Source organism: Neolamprologus multifasciatus, chromosome 15 (genome assembly GCF_963576455.1).
Source record: "Neolamprologus multifasciatus chromosome 15, fNeoMul1.2, whole genome shotgun sequence".
NCBI classification, from domain to species: domain Eukaryota; kingdom Metazoa; phylum Chordata; class Actinopteri; order Cichliformes; family Cichlidae; genus Neolamprologus; species Neolamprologus multifasciatus.
The window spans coordinates 26,638,750-26,658,554 of NC_140453.1; the positions used below are offsets into that span (position 1 = coordinate 26,638,750).

Sequence of the window (19,805 nt, forward strand, 5' to 3'; positions counted from 1 at the left end):
CTGATTTACTCCGGAACAAATAATACACAGAAAAAAGCCAAACAATTACATTTTTAAGTTATCGGAGTGAATTATATATCATGTTTAACCTGAGTAGCAAAAGACAGCAGGGGTCTGAAAACGATGAAGCCGGGAGTCCGCTGTTCTCGCTGGCTCGAGTTACCATTGAAACCCCCGGCTAGCTATTGAGCGGGTGGGTAACAGACATTTCCGAAAATGTCAGAGCACTTCTGCAAATATGCGATGTCTTGATAAACCAAGCAGTTTACTCAACTACATTCTTGCCTGAAAATATGTTAAAAGTTTATTTTGTGACCCCGAAAGAGTAATAAGAGTAATATTAAAACTTAGTAGCGGCCGCTGTTGTTGAAAACTGGAATTGGCTGGGCCGGGCTATGAATTCTGGGATATATGGTGGGCCACAAAGGACACACCTGACCCGTCCTTCAAATTCGGGGAAATGAAGGACGCATTTGTTGGCAACATTTGAAGGAGTCAATGAATTGGGACAGCCTTCATCGCCTGACTGTGACATAATCGGCCTTCAAATGCGGCCTCCGGAGGATGCAGCCTACGTTTTGGGACACAGCTTGAGTCTCTGCTCTCAGCTCTGAGTCAAACAGGGAGTTTATTTTGAAGATTTTGGTCCCATCCGTCAGATTTGGGGACAGATGACAAACATTTTGGTGTGCATTGTTTCTCGCAGTCATCCATGTTTTATATGCGGTCAGATGTTTTTGTTCTTCAGGTTTGTGTCTCTAATAAAAATAACAGAATGTATAAATGAGTTTGAATACTTAACTTTATTGAACACTTCATTTAGACAGAGTACAATTAGAAGTTAATTTTCAGATTTACACGTTATTTGCATGATGAAACCTCAAACACGTGTTCTAATAAAATAATATTATATGATCTTTTCTGCCAATAACCAATACATTGATCCTTCATAAATCTCTGATTAGTCTGCCTGACTTCAGTTGCCAGCAGGAAGCAGCTGACTCTGTTTCCATGACAACAACCTCTGATCCCTGAGCAAACAAAGCTGCTGATGATTTTGAAGGTGAACTATGGGCAGAAATCTGTGCCATCAGAAACTGAATTTGAATAAGTTAAATTTGAATTTGAATTGCTCAGATTGAATCTGAATTGTAACTTGAATAAATGCTTTTGAAATCTGAATTTGAATTAGTCTAATTTGAAATTTAATTTATGGTTTGAAAATGATCATCACTAAATTGAAATTGAATATTATATTTTGAAAATGAATTGATTTGCTTTGAAACTGCATTTTATCCTTTAAAAATTCAGCTCTCAAATAATTTCAGTTTCACTTCTCACCATTCAGTTTCAGTTCTACAATTCAATTTCAGTTCCAAAATTCAGTTTTTTGGAACAGGCCGGTTAAGCGCAGATTAATAGAACTACGTTTTACTAGTGGACCGAAAGTGTTACTGACGGGAATCTACAGCATCTTGAGCTGAATTAAGAATGACTTAAGAAAGTCGAATAACCAGTGGATAAACTCTCAGGTTGGTAATAAATGTATTACATGTATAAGAACAAGCGTCATGTTAACAAATGATAGCCGTAAGGTAACTTTTATGCTTATTGTAGCTGCTAACTAAAAACGCGAATTTAGCGTAGTTTGCCCTGAATTCAGCTTTGACAAACAAATATGATCGACTGTTTCTAGTAGTCAAAGGAGTTTGCAAAGAAAAGCGTCTTGACTTCTTTAAGTTACTTGAAGACGTTTCACCTCGCATCCGAGAAGCCTCTTCAGTTCTAAGGTCAAATGGTGGAGAGTCCCAGATTTAAACCCCCCCACAGAGGGACAAAAGGACCCCCTGATGATCCTCTAATCGCCTGAGCCAAGGTGTGAAACTGGGTGTGGGTCCCAATCAGCCAGGGTTTTGGGTGAGTTCATTGTGAAACCTGGCTCCACCTTATCATGCGAATTCCTGAGGTCAGATGGCCCAGGATGTGAGTGGGCGTTAAGGAGTCTGGGAAGGGATCTCAAAACTGGATTATAGATGGCAGAGAGTTGGTGTCGTAAACCACCGCCTCTGTTCAAAGATGGTCGCTCACAGTGGACATAGATGGCTTCTTTCACTCCTCTTTCAAACCATCTGTCCTCTCTGTCCAAAATGTGAACATTGGCATCCTCGAAAGAGTGTCCTTTATCCTTAAGATGCAGATGGACAGCTGAGTCTTGTCCTGTGGAGGTGGCTCTTCTGTGTTGTGCCATGCGCTTGTGAAGTGGCTGTTTGGTCTCTCCAATGTAGAGGTCTGGGCATTCCTCGCTGCACTGTACAGCATACACCACATTGTTAAGTCTGTGTTTTGGCGTTTTGTCTTTCGGGTGAACCAGTTTGTTTCTAGTAGGATTCCAAAGTTGTCATCTTGTACCCTCTCAGAGTACCCCCTCTGTATGCTTGCAGAGACCTCTACAGTAGGGAAACATGCAAAACAGTGTCCAAACCTGTATTTTAGCTTTATTTATGTCTTACACAGCATCCCAACTCTTTAACTAACTTAATAACTTTAGCTAAAGTGAATAGTTAGTCTAATTCATTAGTGCATTACTGGATCATCTCTGTTTGAAGTGATATAATATGATATACAAATATCACAGAAACAGCAAACTTTGTAAATAAGCAAACGACACTTCTCATTCTCTAAACGTTTGGCCACAGCTGTAGATTACACTATCAGTGCTTGTTCACTCTTGACAATAATTACATTTCAAAATTTACTTTGCGCATTTACAGGTAAACAATATCTAATATTTTATCTAAATGACTGCTTTGTCTTTGAAAAGGGTGAAGAGCCTGAGGCCAGTGACAGTCCAGTTCTACTCTAAGTACATCCTTACAGTGGCTCACAGGACAAGGCCACATTCCTGTCCTGCCAGAAGAGAAGAGAAACTTCAGTCTTCATGCAGTTCAACCACACCTGTCATATTCCATATGACAGGTGTGGAATATGACAGGTGACAGGGGTCATGGAATATGACCCCTGTCATATTCCATATGACAGGGGTCTCAAACTCCAGTCCTCAAGGGCTAGTGTCATGCAACTTTTCCATGCCCTCAAGGACTGGAGTTTGAGACCCCTGCCGTATGGTGTTCATGCTGTTTTCTACCCCACAGTTACAGCATGTCTGACTGCATGTTCAGCATATGCAAAAATATATGATGAGTTTAAGCATGTGATGACTAAGGCCTTCCATTATGGTGTTTGTCATCACATGTCACAGACATCTGGATGATCATTTGGAATAAACCAAAAAACTAAAAACTTGTTACTTCATCTTTTATCTTTATTATTATTATTATTGTTCTTATTTTACATTTTTCATTGTTAGGCATTAGGTTTATTTGTAGTAGTCCTTTCCAACTTCTTTCCCTCTTCCATGTTACTGTGTCAGCTTGTCAGCATCTATTTGGGTTTGGAAGTGGAACAGAAAGTAAGGAAATCCAAAGTGCCATTAAAACCAGGAGAAGTTCTTATATTTCAGAAGAAGGGATTAATTCAAAAGAAATTACCTCAATGCCATATTTTATTTAGGAACCCTAGAGAGCACTTTGCAAAATAACACATTCTTATAATTTCACCCTCAGATGAGCCAAGCTACGACTGTCAGGGAAGGTGATGTAGGTCCAGAGCATATGAGAGTGGTTAAGTTAATGCCTCTTGTCTAGATGAAGGCACAAGAGGGATCAATGGCAAGGCGTAGAGATTCAGTATCTTCAGTCTTCAGTGGACACTCCATTTCTGGCACAAAACACCTGTAAAAGATGGTCGATTTAGGAGGTGACCCGACAACTTCAGCCTGTCAAACATAGTAATGGAGCAGTATGTTTTAAAAAAAAATCGAATTAAGCATGCACTCAGTACCCTAAGAATTATTATGGTAGTTAAACACAGTGATAGTTGTATATCATATTATATCACTTCAAACAGAGGTGATCCAGTAATGCTGCACTAATGAATTAGACTAACTATTCACTTTAGCTAAAGTTATTAAGTTAACTAAAGAGTTGGGATGCTGTGTAAGACATAAATAAAGCTAAAATACAAAGGTTTGGACACTGTTTTGCATGTTTCCCTACTGTAGGGGTCTCTGCAAGCACACAGAGGGGGTACTCTGAGAGGGTACAAGATGACAACTTTGGAATTCTACTAGAAACAGTCGATCATGTTTGTTTGTCAAAGCTGAATTCAGGGCAAACTACGCTAAATTAGCGTTTTTAGCTAGCAGTTACAATAAGCATAAAAGTTACCTTACGGCTATCATTTGTTAACATGACGCTTGTTCTTATGCATGTAATACATTTATTACCAACCTGAGAGTTTATCCGCTGGTCATTCGACATGACGAATGACTTCTGAAGTCTTAATTCAGCTCAAGATGCTGTAGATTCCCATCAGTAACACTCCGCTAGTAAAACATAGTTCTATTTATCTGCGCTTGAACCGGAACTGGATGTAAGTTCCACAAAACTGAATTTTGGAACTGAAATTGAATTGTAGAACTGAAACTGAATGGTGACAAGTGAAAATGAAATTATTCGAGAGCTGAATTTTTAAAGGATAAAATGCAGTTTCAAAGCAAATCAATACATTTTCAAAATATAAAATTCAATTCAATTTAGTGATGATCATTTTCAAACCATAAATTAAATTTCAAATTAGACTAATTTAAATTCAGTTTTCAAAAGCATTTATTCAAGTTACAATTCAGATTCAATCTGAGCAATTCAAATTCAAATTTAACTTATTCAAATTCAGTTTCTGATGGCACAGATTTCTGCCAATAGTGAACACGTGAAGGTAACACATTGCGTTCAAGGATGTTCATATGAAGCTCAATTGAGTCAAAGTTGCAGCTTTTCACAATAAAAGCCCCGCGAAGTTCTTATCCATCACTTCTTTTAAACTGAAAGTACAGAAACTGTTACTTCAGAGATTTTTTTATACAAGAAGGTAAAAGATTTTTACTATTTAAAAATCAAAGTAACAAAAGGATGAAAATAAATAAATCCTGGGCATGTACTTACACCTGGTTTAATACTGCAGGAAAGCGCAGCATCCACAGCCTCATCGAGCTCAGTGCGTCTGAACTCTGAGGTTCTGCTGGAGTCACAGTCAAACTTTGACAGACATCAGAAATCTCTCAGATCAGGAAACAAATTACAGAAAAAAATTAAGACAAAAGAAAAAATACGGACGAGTTCAGCCTCTGAAACAAGAAGTGTTTCTTCTTTCATTCTGACGATGTCATCTCTGTGTATGAGCTGTTCACCTGTCCACAGCTGTCTGCCTACAGGGATATAAACAAAGTGTCACAGTTATCAGAACCCAAACAAAAACACATTTAATCATTTATACCTGTGCAGTTTCTTTGGTTGCAGAGTGTCCTTCAGTGACAAAAACTGATCATGACAATAAATTAGTTCTGATGAATTTAGAGGAAACCCTGGTTGGAATTTGAAAGTTTGAGCCGAGTTTTACCCGTCAGTGTCGATGTTTCACCTCCTCAACTTCAGGAGGAAGCGCTGAGCACTCTGCACCGTATTCTGAAACAAAGAAAAACCACAATAGGAACCGATTAAAGAAAAACCACAGTAGGAACTGATTAACCGTCAGACCTGCCAACACTCCCAATCTTCCAATTTTAAGACCACCCCCATTTTCACCCCATTTCCCCATTTTCAGAGGAGACATAGGTCTCCTCTGAAACTCCTCAGATTTGTGTGTTTGTTTCCCAAGTTGCTGCTTACATTTTCAACTGAGCCAGATCAGCCGATATGCAGACAACTTTCTGTTGTACCTATTAAATCTTAGACCATCAGGCTCCATGTTTACTACTGTTTTCACTTTGTTCTGCACATATAGCATACAGTCAGGTCCATATATATTTGGCCACTGACACAAAAAAGTTTTTTTTTTACCTGTTTACTGAAACATATTCCAATTATAGTTATATGACGGACATGGACATAATGTGGATACCCTCAGCTTTCATTTGAGCGTATCCACATTCAAATTGGATGATGGGTTTAGGAGTATCAGCTCCTCAACATGTAAGGTACAATGACTGGTTTTGTTATCATTTTTTTTGTTAAGTACTACTTATGTATTGGCTTTGTTGCTGATAATAGTTCAGAGAAAAACACAAACAGCTCTCTGTGACTGTGTCAACTTTGAATAACAGCACATAGTTTTAGTTAAAGAATTACTTTTGTGTACATTTCAAAGAACATTTTTGCTTTTGAAGTTGAATGACGTGATTTGATTTTTTTAAAATTTTATTTTAAAAACACATGTGTGGGCAACTCCTTCATGTCATTATCAATTAAGCAGATAAAAGACCTGGAGTTTATTTGAGGTGCGGTGCTTGCATTTGGAAGATTTTGCTTGAGCAGAAAACATGCAGTCAAAGGAGCTCTCCATACACGTGAAACAAGCCATCTTTAAGTTGTGAAAACAGAATAAAAACATTCGAGAATACAATATTAGGAGTGGCAAAATCTACAGTTTTGGTACATGCAGAGAAAGAAAAAAAGCACTGGTGAACAATGCAAAAAGACCTGGACATCCACGGAAGACAACAGTGGTGGATGATTACAGAATTATTGAAGAGAAACCCCTTCACAACAGCCAACCACGTGAATAACACTCTCCAGGTAAAAGTATGGATATCCAAGTCTACCATAAAGAGAAGACTGCATGAAAGTAAATACAGAGAGTTCAGTGCAGGGTGCAAGCGACTTGTAAGCCTCATGAATAGAAAGGTTAAATTGGACTTTGCTGAAAAACATCTAAAAAAGTCAGCACAGTTCAGGAAAAACATTCTTTGGACAGATGAGTTTAAGAAAAAGGTGGGGAGAAGGCGCCGAACAGCTCATGATCCAAAGCATACCACATCATTTTGCACAATTTCCTCCTGTAAAAGTCATATTTGTATATATTGGACCTATTTCTTATATTTTGTTCTAAAATATTGTATTATTTAATTTAGTTCAGCCTGTTACTGTTATTGTCTTGAAGTGGCTGCAACCCACATAATTTCCTTAGGGATGATTAAACTATTCTGATTCTGATTAAAACACAATGGAGGCAGTGTGATGGCTGCCAGTGGCACTGGGACACTAGTGTTTATTGATGATATGACACAGGACTGAAGCAGCTAAATGATTTCTGAGGTGTTCAGAGACAAACTAGCTGTGTCCCAAAACGCCGGCTGCATCCTCCGGAGGCCGCATTTGAAGGCCGATTACGTCACAGCCAGGCGACGAACGCTGTCCCAATTTGTCGACTCCTTCAAATGTGGCCGACAAATGCGTCCTTCATTTCCCCGAATTTGAAGGATGGGTCGGGTGTGTCCTTCGTTGCCCACCATATCCCAGAATTCATAGCCCGGCCCAGCCAAATTTCAGCTGCCAACAATGGCGGCCGCTACTAAGTTTTAAAATTACTCTTATTAATCTTTCTGGGCCACAAAATAAACTTTTAACATATTTTCAGGCAAGAAAGTAGCTGTGTAAATTACAAATATCTGCTTGGTTTATCAAGACATCGCATATTTGCAAAAGTGTGCCGACGTTTTCGGAGACATCTGCTACCCACCCGCTCGATAGCAAGCCGGGGGGTTCAATGGTCACTCGAGCCGGCGAGAGCAGCGGACTCCCGGCTTCATCGTTTTCAGACCCCCGCTCTTTCGCTACTCAGGTTAAACATGATATATAATTCACTCGGATAAGATAAAAATGTAATTGTTTGCCCTTTTTCTGTGTTTTATTTGTTCCGGAGTAAATCGGTTTGGCTGAGATCAAAGTTATTAGATTAAATAAAACTTTATTAATCCATTGGGTGGGTTCCTCCGGGATTTTCACACAGCTGAATAAATGTTAAACAGAAAACTGATTAAACAGAGGTGTGAGACGGTCGAGAATTTACGCCCGTGTCCTGTTATATTTTAGATAGCAAGGAGCAGACGGCCAAGTTTATTAAACTCCACCAAGACAGCGGTGACACAAATCTGAAGGCTAGACTGTCCCATTTCCCAACCTCGCACTTCCGGCCTTCTCCATCTTCGAAGGACCCGGTCCACGTAGACCGCAAAGGCCGGGTCCTCCGAAGGATGCAGCCGATGTTTTGGGACACAGCTATAGCATGTTCTGACTGTCTGCTCAAATCCAGCTAAATGAAATCCAGTTGATTGGACAGTGTTTCATAATACAGATGGACAATAACCCAAAAATACAGTCAAAGCAAACCCAGGAGTTTATTAAAGCAAATTGGAATATTCATGAAATACCAAGTCAGTTAGTTGATCTTAACCCAAGTGAGCATTTCACTTCATGATGTCCATGACTTCAGGTTGTCAGTGCCAGCAAAGAGTTTTTAACCAAGTTAGAAATGAATATTTTATTTTCACTTATTTAATTTGTCAGATTACGCCTGAGTCCCTGAAATGAAGGAATTGTGTTAAAAAATATTTATTGCCTTTTTATGCAATCTTTTTGTTCAACCCAACTTAAAGCTGAAAGTCTACACTTCAACTGGATCTGACTTGTTTCCTTTAAAATTAATTGTGGTAATGTACAGAACCACAATTAGAAAAAAAAGTCTCTGTCCAAATATTTATGGACCTAACTGTATTTAATAAAATGTTTAGAGGTTTCAAACACTCTGTCCACTTTATTTTAGCCGTTCTGATAAACATCTGAATTCTTCACATGTTAAAAAGCTGTGTCTGATTGGATGACAGAGCTCTTATGAGGAGATCATTTAACCTGTTTTAAGTTTTTGTCATTCATGCATCTAAAATGATTTGATTTTATTTGAATTTGATAAAAAATAAAAGTACGTAATGCTCAAAAGTAAAAGAGTAAAATCTGATGACACTGAAAAGTAAAACAAACCCCAAACATAAATAAATAAAATAAAATAAAATAAATACCTCCATGAGCATGGCCACCGTCATTGGCCCCACCCCTCCTGGAACAGGTGTGATGTATCCTGCTCTCTGACTGGCGGAGGAGTAGTGAACGTCTCCAACCACTCGTTTACCACTGGACCTTGTCTCATCTGTAGCAGGGGTCAAAGGTCACAGAGTGAATCATTTTAAAGAATTACAGTTTTAAAGCTCAGAGCCAAACTTGGTCATTGGTTTATATTTTCCACTGCAGATCATTTTAGGATTGATTCACTCGATTGTTTCCACCCAGCTGGGGTTCCTGTGGAAACAATCCTGTTTCTTATTGGTTAAAAGAAAAGAAAAAAACAAGCTGCTGGCTGGAAAAAGGAAGTCAATAAGTGTAAGGGGATGCTGATACCGGGGACATGGTTAATTCCACAGTCAATGACCACGGCACCCTCCTTCACCCACTCTCCTCTCACCATCTCTGCTCTGCCGGCCCCCACCACTAGGATATCAGCCCGGCCCACCTGCAGACGCAAGAAGTGTTTGAATGATGGAGGCAATCTGTTCTGTTTGATTTTAAAGGTGATTTTGTTTGAATTTTAACTTTTTAATTTAGCTTTTTAGGTTAGCTTTTATTCATTTCATGATTTATTTCGTGTCTGCATGTTGTTACCTGCTCAGGTAGGTCAGGTGTCTTTGAGTGGCAGGTGGTCACAGTGGCGTCGTTCCACAGCAGCAGGTCGTGCATCGGAGCGCCAACGATTTTACTGCGACCAATAACCACCGCGTGCTTCCCCGCCACAAACACGCCTGCACAGTTACAGGAAGTCACAGGCAAAGGTGTTTACTGGAACTGTCAGTGATGATGTTTGTATGTCTAATGAACAACAAACACATGATTTCAGATTTAAAATCATGTGGTTACAATCATGTGTCTGCAGCAGGTCTTTACACCTAACCACCGTTTATCCCCAGGAGACGCATCCGCCGCTTTCAACAAATGACATAATGTTCACAGTGTTCCCAATGTTCTGAATGTTCTCGGTGTTGCCAATAGTCCCAGCTTTCTGAATATTCTCAGAATTCCCAATGTTCCCAGTGTTTCTAGTGTGCTGAATGTTCTCAGTATTCCCAATGTTCCCAGTTTTCTGAATGTTCTCAGAATTCCCAATGTTCCCACTGTTCTAAATGTTCTCAGTGTTCCCAGCAGTCTGAATGTTCTCAGAATTTCCAATGTTCCCAGTGTTCCCAGTGTGCTGCTACCTGTCTGTCTGATGAGCTCCATGCAGCCGTTGGGGGTGCAGGGGATGAAGCAGTCGTTCAGATCTCCTCGAGACAGTTTACCTGCATTAATGCAGCTCAGCCTGCACACACACACACACACACACACACACACACACACACACACACACACACACACACACACACACAGTGTTAGTGATGAGTATTTGGGAGTATTTGGTGATGAACACAGGAAGTGATGTGCTCACTGACCCATCTACGTCTTTTTGCGAGGACACGGCGTTGGTGACGAGCTCAGTGTCAATGCAGTTTGCGGAGTCCAATGGCAGCTGCACGATCAGACCGTGTACGCACGCGTTCTCGTTCACGGACATGATGCTTTGCAGCACCTGCAGGGCGACAGAAAACAAGAACCAATCAGACCTTCGATCACGTCACGGAGAAAAGATGATGATGATGAAGATGATGCATGAAGACCTCGTCCTGCGTGGTTGTGTTTGGCAGCCGGATATGTTTGGCTTCAATTCCAACCTGCAGGAAACAAAGTGAAGCTGCATCAGCCCACTGTGTGTGTGTGTGTGCATGTGTGTGTACTTGTATAGACATCTTTGTTAGGACCAGAAGGACCAGAGGTTATGGTTAGGTTGAAGCTGAGGTTTAAGCTGAGGGTTAAGGTAAGTGTTACGGCCCCTGGCCTTGGAAGAAGTGAGCCAGACTTCCTTCAAGCAAATTTGAGTGTGACAACACACTCAGACAATTGGCTGCCTGGGAACCTGTGGCTTGCACCTCCGGGGAAAGTCTATTGGACCAGCTGAGGGATTATAGACCAATCAGTGACTGATTGGGCACATGCATCTTTAAAAGGCTGAAGAACATTCATTCTGGGTCTGCTGCTTTCAACTGAGTTTGCAGTCTGCGTGCTTCTGTCTGGTAGCCTTGTTTGTAAATCCCTGTCTCGACTGAGATTCTCTTGACTAATGTTAGTTGTGCTACAGCCCATGGGGCTAATTTTGATTTCTACTGGTTGAAGCCTTAAGCGAGGAAGTTGTTTTTGTATCGGTTGTTTGTTTGTAGTAAATGCTGCTATTATTTTTCAGTTCTCTGAGTTTTTTTGTGATAAAACGTTTTCGACTCCGATCTTCCCCGTGAGAATCTCATTTATGTTACCTTACCTCCCTTAACCCCTAGCAGAGATGGTTCGTAACAGTTAGGGTAAGCAGCTAAGGAAAACATTGTCAATTAGATGTCTTCACTAAGATAGGAAAACGAGTGTGTGTATGTTGGTCACCTCAGCTGCAGCCTTCAGTTTGGTGCTGATGTACAGGTTAGAGTCATCTCTGTCTCCCACCTGTGACACACACAGACAGTTAAAAATAGCCATCCTGCAGGATCCTGCATCCTTCTCATTCTCTGACGTGTTTGTTTCCTCCTGGAGGATCCTGAGCTGCTCCCGACTTATTTGCGGCTTTTTATTTCTACATCATTCGTGTTTTTAATTTTACTGACAGAACTTCTTTGATTTTTGGTCGCTCGTTTTTGTCCCCTTGGGTTAAAGTGCTGTACGATTTTGGAGGTTTGTCCCATTTTTCACAAACAGACTGATAATCATGGCCACGCACTCAGCACTCACAGGTGTTTCTAATGTTCTGTCATTTATATCATTGAGGTGCACACGTCACCTGGTCACTGCTCTGCCGTAAACAGAAACGAGATGGGAGGCAGCCACATGTTTGTGTGTTTGTGTGAGAGGACCAGGAGCTCCAGCCTGAGCTGGGAGTGGAGGTCAAAGTTCAGTTGACTGGTTTCATCTGGTCACAAACACTAAAACAAAGCTGCTTTTTGTTGCCAGGTGACAACAGGTGTGCACAGGTAAACTGCAGAGAGCAGCCCCGGGAAAAGGTCTAGTAAAGTCTAGTCTGAGTTATGATGGCGGAGCTCAGAGAACGACCTGATCAGGTCACTGTGAGGTTGTTAGAAAAAAAATCGGTTTGAAGTATCGCTCCATCCAGAAGGGGGCGCTTCAGTCTCTCACCTGCAGGACCACCAGGCCCGGTCTGAACCCGGAGAACTGACTCGCCATCTTCTCCACCTCCTTCTTCAGTCTCTCCCTCACTATTCTGCACACACAGCCGCAGGGCTGGGGTCAAAGGTCAGACAGTTAATGGACTCAGAAGCCGTTCTAGTGGGTTGAGACTTACTTGGACGTTTTGTTCCCGGAGATGACAGTTGCTATGGAGCGCAGGCTTTGTTGGTAACCGGTGGCCCTGACACAGAGCAAGTGGGCGGCCAAGGACAACATGACTAAAAGAAAGAGCAAGAGAGAGAAAGAGCTTCAGCTGACTGAGGATAATCAATAATATGGATGGAAAAATCTGGAAACATCTGGAAATGTGAGGGGTGATAGATGACGATAGCACTCAGAAAGGCCGACGACACAAAACAACCCAAGAGTGAAAAGAGCAAACTTAAAGTCAAACAAAATGCCAGCAGGGGCCTCAGACGGACCCAAAGCAAGAGAAAGCTCTGATATCACGAGAGGCAGGAGCAGGAATGGACAGGGTTAATAACTGCAGCCCTCTCCCACAAACTGTGAGCGTGTTTAACTGTTTCCCTTCATCTTCGTCCTCATCATCATCAGCACAAAGTAAGCAGAGACTGAAAAAGCAGAGATACACAGAGTAACAGTCTCTGAATCTGTGCTGGCTTCAAAATGAAGAACCTTTACTCTTTCTGAACTTTAATGAAGTATAAAAAGCTTCATAAAAGGTTTGGAGGGTTGTTTAAAGTTCACCGTCAGCACTCGCAGCTGCTTTTCTAACCTTACAGTGAAGCTCACATGTTAATGATTACAGCCGCTCTGCAGAGAAGAATTGAACCGAGACTTGTGCAGCTTCACACAAACACACACTACTCTGCAGCGCTGCCACGTTCACCTCCAGCAGCTTGAAGTTTTCCAAGATTCCCAAAACTTCAGGAAACTTTATGCGACTTCAAGAAAGCTGCTGAAAGCTGCACAAGCACAAAGAGAAGCTGAAAGAGCAGCAGCTTCATACCTGAGAGGCAGAGCAGAGGCAGTGACAAACAGCTGCAGCAGATGTTTCCGTCTCTGTGGAGCTTCTGTCAAAGTAAGGAAGCCCAGCAGTGACAAAAATACTCTGTGAGGAGGGAGAGAGGCAGCCACAGCGTCTGACAGGAGTTAATTATTGACTGAACGGGTATCGCTTACTGATCGATCAGACTGAGCTGGGTATGTGGACAGCTGCACACTTCTCCTTATCTCACCTCGGTCTACAGGAGCTATGCTCACGTAGGTCTTTACTTACCTGCGCTGAGTTACCTGTACATCTGTCCACATGCTCAGTTTGCACACTAGCTCAACTCGACTTTCTGAGCAGGAGTCCACTGATCGTGTGGTGTGTGGGTCACAGTCAGGAGCAAAGCCCAAATCTCACACGTTGTAAAGTCTTTGTGCTTTTAAACACAAATAAAAAGTCATCTGATCATTGTTCCATTTCCTGAGCTGAGTATAACATGAGATTAACTAAAAGGTAACAGAGCTTTTATTTTGGTATAGTCCTATGACAAAAAGGAAATAGTTATATAAGTCAATGAATTTGAGTAATCAGAAAAAATAAAAGAAATACAATCTCTCCTTCCTGCCCACACTGGGACCACAGTGACTGCTAACTTTATTCATGTTATTTTATTTACTATAAGTATTTGATCACAGAAACATTCATGCTGGCCGTACACTTACAGCTGTGGTTTAACAGTTCACTTCCAATATTTTAACACAACTACACGTTTCACATGTATTACTAAAATATAATAACAGTGGTAATGATAATAGTAACTTTTTTGTTCCAGCTCCACAGATGCGAGCTGTATTTGTTCCTCTGTTACAAAAACCTAAAATAAAAACATTTCAGTCACTCAGAATTTCTGACACTATCATGTAGGTAACCTGAGCCTGTGTGAGTGTGTTTGTGTGAGAATGTGTCTGTGTATGTATGAGGTATTGCTGCTTAGAACTGAATTAAACCGGCCAGGAGAACCAGATTGATACTGGGATGGTGGACCACAGGTCAAACCGCAGGAACCACGAGGGACAGCCCACACTGCTCTCAGCCTGTCAGGGAGGAGGAGGGACTTGGTTTTACTTACATGGAGCCACTCTGCCGCATTTTCCGGCATTATTCTGATGCTGGGCTGCTCAGAGGACATGGTGCTGCGGTGCTTCCTGGGAAATGTAGTATAAAAAGAAAAGTGAAGAAAGGCTCACAGAGCTGAGAGACCTCACCTGCAGATTCTGCTTTCAGGGCCAAAGATCAAATCCAAAACACAACCCATCAAAAAAACCTTAATATACACAGGCATCAGTGTTTCTGTTGAGCTGTCAGAGCCGGACCTTTAAATTTATCTGCACCAAAACACAAAAAGACACAAGAAGACACAAGAAGAGACAAAAAGACAGAAGAGGACACAACACACTGGATGAATTTATCAGTTTTAAAAGTCGTGAAATTGACAATAAGTTGCAAAGATTACAAATCTCCATGACAACAAACAACAGCCTGAGCTTCACACCATCACATGATGTCAGCAGGCCTGGACTGAGGAAAAAGGTCAGGTGGATCACCACGACCAGTCAAAAAAAAAAGATGTGCAGCAGTTTGAATGATGGATTCAGGGTCACCTGATTCAGCAGTAACTATATGCTTTAGCAAAAAGGAAAGTGTGAAGCCTCCACTGTGTGTCTGTCTCCAGAATCCAAACTGGAAGCTGGTTTCACAGAAGAGGGACCTGAAACTGAAGGTGTTTCTGAAAGTGCTGTAGTAAAGTTAAAAAGGATATAATTGATCCACTGTTATCTTCTGCCCACACGGAGCAGCTGCCTGAAATACTCTCTGCAGAAGTCGATTATCTTGTTAATAATTTTACTTTTTCACTGTGAATGACTCTGGATGCTGTAGCTGCTGTGAAAAATAAATCTACATACAAACTGAGGTTATTGTACTCGGCCCTGAAAATCTTAAAAGTATGGTATCTAAGCAGATTCTTACTCTGGATGGCATTACCTTGGCTTGCAGTAACACTGTGAGGAACCTTGGAGTCACCTTTGACCAGGATATGTTTTTCAATGCACATATTAAACAAAATGTAGGACTGCTTTCTTCCATTTGTGGATTATCCTCCTGAGAACTGAGGAAAAATTAATCTTCCCATTGAACTTTTTTTTGATTTCCTTGTTCTTTGCAGCGAAAAGGTTTCACTCAAACACCTGAGATATCTATGGAAAGCTGGGATCTCCTCTGTTTAGTACATCGGGACTTGGTAAGATTGCTCTGATAAGACAAAAGATATCGACTGAAAACAAAAGTAGAGGATGTTGCAGAGGACAATGAATAGGGTGTTTCTTAGAAGGATTAGAAATATCCTATCTCAAACTGAAAAACTAGTTCATGCATTTATTACTTATAGGCTGGACTACTGTAATTCAATATTATGAGGATGTCCTAAAAATTCCCTGAAAAGCCATCAGCTGATCCCAAATGTTGCATTTTCCTGTCTCAGTTTGAAATCACCTGAAATTGAGTTAACTCACTAACAAATGTGGAGCAGTCTCAGTGTATTTAGCTGCTTTTTCCCTGAACACAACCAACTGAGAGAAACGCCTGTAGTCCTCACTTTGGTCATTTGAACGTTGAAGGAGATTTGTTCCATGGACACCTAATACTAGTGTTTCCTGCACTTAATCCATCACTATTGTGTTCTATTTAAATCCAGATTACTTTTATAGTTTGCAGTTTCTTTACTAACACATTTGTAGATAAGTTTATTGCTGAACGACACAGCTAGCAGTCTCACTCACTCTCTAGGTTTTGAAGTTTTGTGTGTAATGGTTTAGTCTATCAAACCTTACCCTATTCTCCCCAGGGACAGTTTCTACAATAAAGAGGATTTCATCATCTGCAGTTCGTCAAAAAGTGCCGTATTAAAAACAATTCAGCAGCCCCTCAGAGTGCAGATACAAACTGTTTTCAGCTGTAGAGGTAGAGATACACTTCATGTACTTATCAACATACAGTTTAGAGGTTTGCATTAGAGTGCTTTGGTGCTTGGGCCTCTTTTATTTAGCATGGTTATACCATTGTGAATTTAGCTATCATATGTTTGACATGCAACTAAAAATTCGAAAATATATATATTTTTAAATCAGTAACTTTGCAAATTTAGAGGAAATGTTTTCGGACAACATATGTGTCACATTTTAAACAGGGTTTGAATAATCAGTGCTGACATACAGACATTTATGCGCTGGGTATAACAGACATGCTTACCTTGTGAAAGGCCCTCGGATTTCTTGGAGCAGAGAAACACGCTGTATTGTTGCTTTTCTCTATTGTATAAGCAGCGCCCGACTGTCAGAAACGCTCTGTGCGGGTAGCAAAGACGGCTCCAACGCACATCCAGGAATCCGTGTGAAAGAAAGGTGTCGCTGCAGCTAGGCTCTCAGGATAGTCAGGCTTTTATTTATATTTGCATTCTGGTGTGTTAAAACTAGCAGCCTCTGTGTCCCGATTGGATCCTCATTCCGAAAATTCAGATATTTAAATAAAATGGTGAATTGGCTAGTGATGAGGAACCACTTAGATCCGTAAAATGAGGTTTGATTAAATTAAACTCTTATGAACAGTTATGAATTCTACCTCTCTGCTGATGTGTTCCAAACAATCGATGTTTTTTACATGGCCAAATTGTGTGCTAACTACCTCACACTGCTGTGTCTGGGATCTGAAAAAATAATAAGTTAAAACAATATACCTTGCGGCAGTTGTGAAGTGCTGAGGAAAATACTGTATGTCTGATGGGGTGTTTTTATATAGGTGGACTTGATTTCAGTTGGGCTCTGAGATGCAGATATAAAGAGCAGGTTGTAAAGAGAAAGGTGGAAAAACTATGGTGGTTCGGTTAGTCAGTAGGAGGTGTAATTGTCTGCCTGTAGAGATAAAGGTGTGGGGTGTAAGAAAATGTGAAAAACCTTTGGAGGTTCAGTTGGACATGGTTTCAGTTGACCTCTGACATGATAAGATAATGGAACTGTTTGTAATTAAAAAATGTGGAAACTATGGAACTACAGTTGCAATGTGTGTGTTGGGATTCTCTTGATAAGGGAGCCTCTTTTATTGTTTTATGACTTCCTTTGCTGACTGTTGGGGCCCTACCTGTAACCTACTCTGTCTAACTGTTACAGAGTGTGGCTAGGTGTGAATATGTGGTTTTAGAAGTATCACAAGAAAAGTTTATTTCTAAAGGAATACCTGTTGTTTGTGGTACTCTATTTAAAACGTTTAGCCTCTGTGTCTTTTCGGAGCACTAAAGAAAAAAGTAAAATGCCCCTAAAGTAGTTAAATCATCTATGTGTAATCAACAAGTCTTACTGTTGCAGTGTGTTTGTGACCAGTAGATAATTATAGGGCTAGTTGCATTAAAGGAACATTGGGGGTTCATACAGTGCTAGTGTGGCTAGGTGTGAATATGTGTTTTTAGAAGTATCACAGTTTATTTCTAAAGGGATACATGTTGTTTGTGGTATTCTTGTCAAACACCTCAGAGTAAATCATATCACAGAATATGATGAGCTTATATTGAGGCGAACTGAAGAGGAGGAGAGGGACAGGTGCTGCTAGGGCGAGACAGAATGCAGGAAACATTTTCAAATAGCGCACAACTTCAAGTTTTCTATATGATAATTCTGCATTATTAAGCAATAAGAACAAGTAAGTCTGATGTCCTTTAATCATTATGAAGCTATATTATTATATTATTATTACAATTACATAATACAATTATATATGAAATACAATGAAATATTAAGCTTTTGTACAGAGTATCAGTATCGGATTAGTATCGTCGATACCACCCTGAATTTTACTTTGTATCGGTTCGGAAAGGAAATCAGCGATATCGCACATCACTATTCTAAACCCGAAGAGGAAGCTGGTCGTAGAAAACAGCGATGAGTGCCAAAATAAGGTGCAAGGAACTAAATAACAGCATTTAGGGTTATTTACACTCCCACCAAAATTATGAATAATTGGTTTACATAAGAACCACAATGAATAATTTTCCCCAACAAAATAACTCATGTAGAAGTTACCTTAAGAACTTTCTAACAATACATGTTTTTGTACTGGATGTTCCACAACTGATAGTTTACTAGAGTGTTGACCTTTGTTATTGAGTCTCTTTTCTCCAAGTGAGATCTTTACCCTTCGCACAAGTCCATCTTTTCCACTGACAGCCTCTACAACTCTTGCAAGTCTCCACTCACCTCTGGGCACTAGTTCATCCATGTCCAACACAACATCACCTACTTTTAGACTCCTTTTTGGTGATTGCCACTCTTGCCTTGAAATGATGTTGTAAATATATTCCCTTCTCCAGTGGCTCCAGAACTCCTCTGCAAGGAACTGCACACAGCGCCACCTCTTCCTGCTGTACAGGTCCTCCTCTGAAAAAGCACCAGGTGGGGGCAATGGTGCGTTGGATTTCATGTGCAGCAGATGATTGGGCGTAAGCGGTTCTAGGCTGTCGGGGCTGTTCAAGTTATCTACAGTCAGAGGTCTGCTATTGACTATAGCCATGACTTCGTAGAAGAATGAGGCATCATTAAGTCTGTCATGAGCCAGTGACAGAGTGGTATTCAGCACACTTCAGTAAGACTCACAGTGTCTGTGACTTTAGTTAACATTGTCTGTACTTTGCTGACTTCTGGATCTCCTATGGTCAGATCCAGCTCAACAGGCTGTGCTGTGGGCAGTTCATTTTTCCACAAAAAGGCGGGGCCAGTGAACCAGATAGACTTCTTTAACTCATTCACAGTTACACCTCTTGAAGCACTGTCAGCTGGATTCAGTTCTGATGGCACGTAAAACCATTGCTGAGGGCTTGTACTTTCCCTGCTCCTCTGGACCCTGTTAGCTACAACCCACATAGCAGACAGGTCTGGCCCGGATCTGGTGTTCAAACCATTACTGCTGGCTGACTTCTGGCATGGTAAGTGGTATGTCATCCAGATATGGGCCAGGCCTGGTGTAGATGGCACTGTTTATGTGATGGCATGCCACATCTGGCCCTATTGTGGTTTGGTTTATGTGGCCCAGGCTCATAGAAAACAGGTCTGGAACAGATCCGGCATCAAGCTGGCACTTCTGACAGACTGGTGTCATGGCAGTGTGTATGTCAACCAGATGTGGGCCAGATCTGACAATGATGGCACTATTAATGTTCCTATTTTCCTAATGTAATTAGAAGACCCAAATGCCATGTTGCAATACTATACTGTTATGGTAGCCAATGTTTCAAATGCAGGTTTGACAGGTTTGTGAGTGTACACTTTATCCAAAACCTAGTGAGGGTTTACTCATATTTACCACCGGTTGGCTATAGCTCAGGAGGTAGAGCAGATCACCTACTTATCTGAAGGTTAGTGGTTTGATCCCTGGCTCATCCAGTCTGCATGTCAAGAGTATGAATGAAGTTAGGAAACACTCAGTTTAGAGAAAGTGTGTCATTGGGTGAATGTGGCATGTTGTATAGAGCACTTTGAGTAATCTGGGAGAGT

The 19,805-nt window shown here is 40.9% G+C and overlaps 1 protein-coding gene and 1 long non-coding RNA gene across 5 annotated transcripts in view; both read right to left on the reverse strand.

The window, feature by feature from the left end:
• The window catches only part of LOC146502259 (uncharacterized), a 172,723-nt gene that overhangs the window by 31,696 nt on the left and 121,222 nt on the right, over nt 1-19,805 (reverse strand). The gene's annotated exons all lie outside the window — the stretch shown is intronic.
• Nucleotides 3,577-13,994, reverse strand: LOC146502263 (C-1-tetrahydrofolate synthase, cytoplasmic-like). Of its 4 annotated transcripts, XM_085133464.1 has the most exons (14): nt 13,231-13,993; nt 12,376-12,478; nt 12,210-12,294; nt 11,466-11,525; nt 10,655-10,708; nt 10,430-10,566; nt 10,199-10,299; nt 9,609-9,745; nt 9,348-9,459; nt 8,972-9,099; nt 5,518-5,582; nt 5,064-5,326; nt 4,350-4,942; nt 3,577-3,791 (listed from the first exon to the last, which is right to left on the reverse strand). In XM_085133464.1, the coding sequence occupies exons 2-11, from the start codon at nt 12,474-12,476 to the stop codon at nt 5,535-5,537; spliced, it is 963 nt and encodes a 320-aa protein (XP_084989590.1). In that variant the 5' UTR covers nt 12,477-12,478; nt 13,231-13,993; the 3' UTR covers nt 3,577-3,791; nt 4,350-4,942; nt 5,064-5,326; nt 5,518-5,534. The 4 variants fall into 4 exon arrangements, with proteins under 4 accessions (XP_084989590.1, XP_084989591.1, XP_084989588.1 ...); XM_085133465.1 differs by lacking the exon at nt 4,350-4,942; XM_085133462.1 differs by having other exon boundaries at nt 4,350-5,326.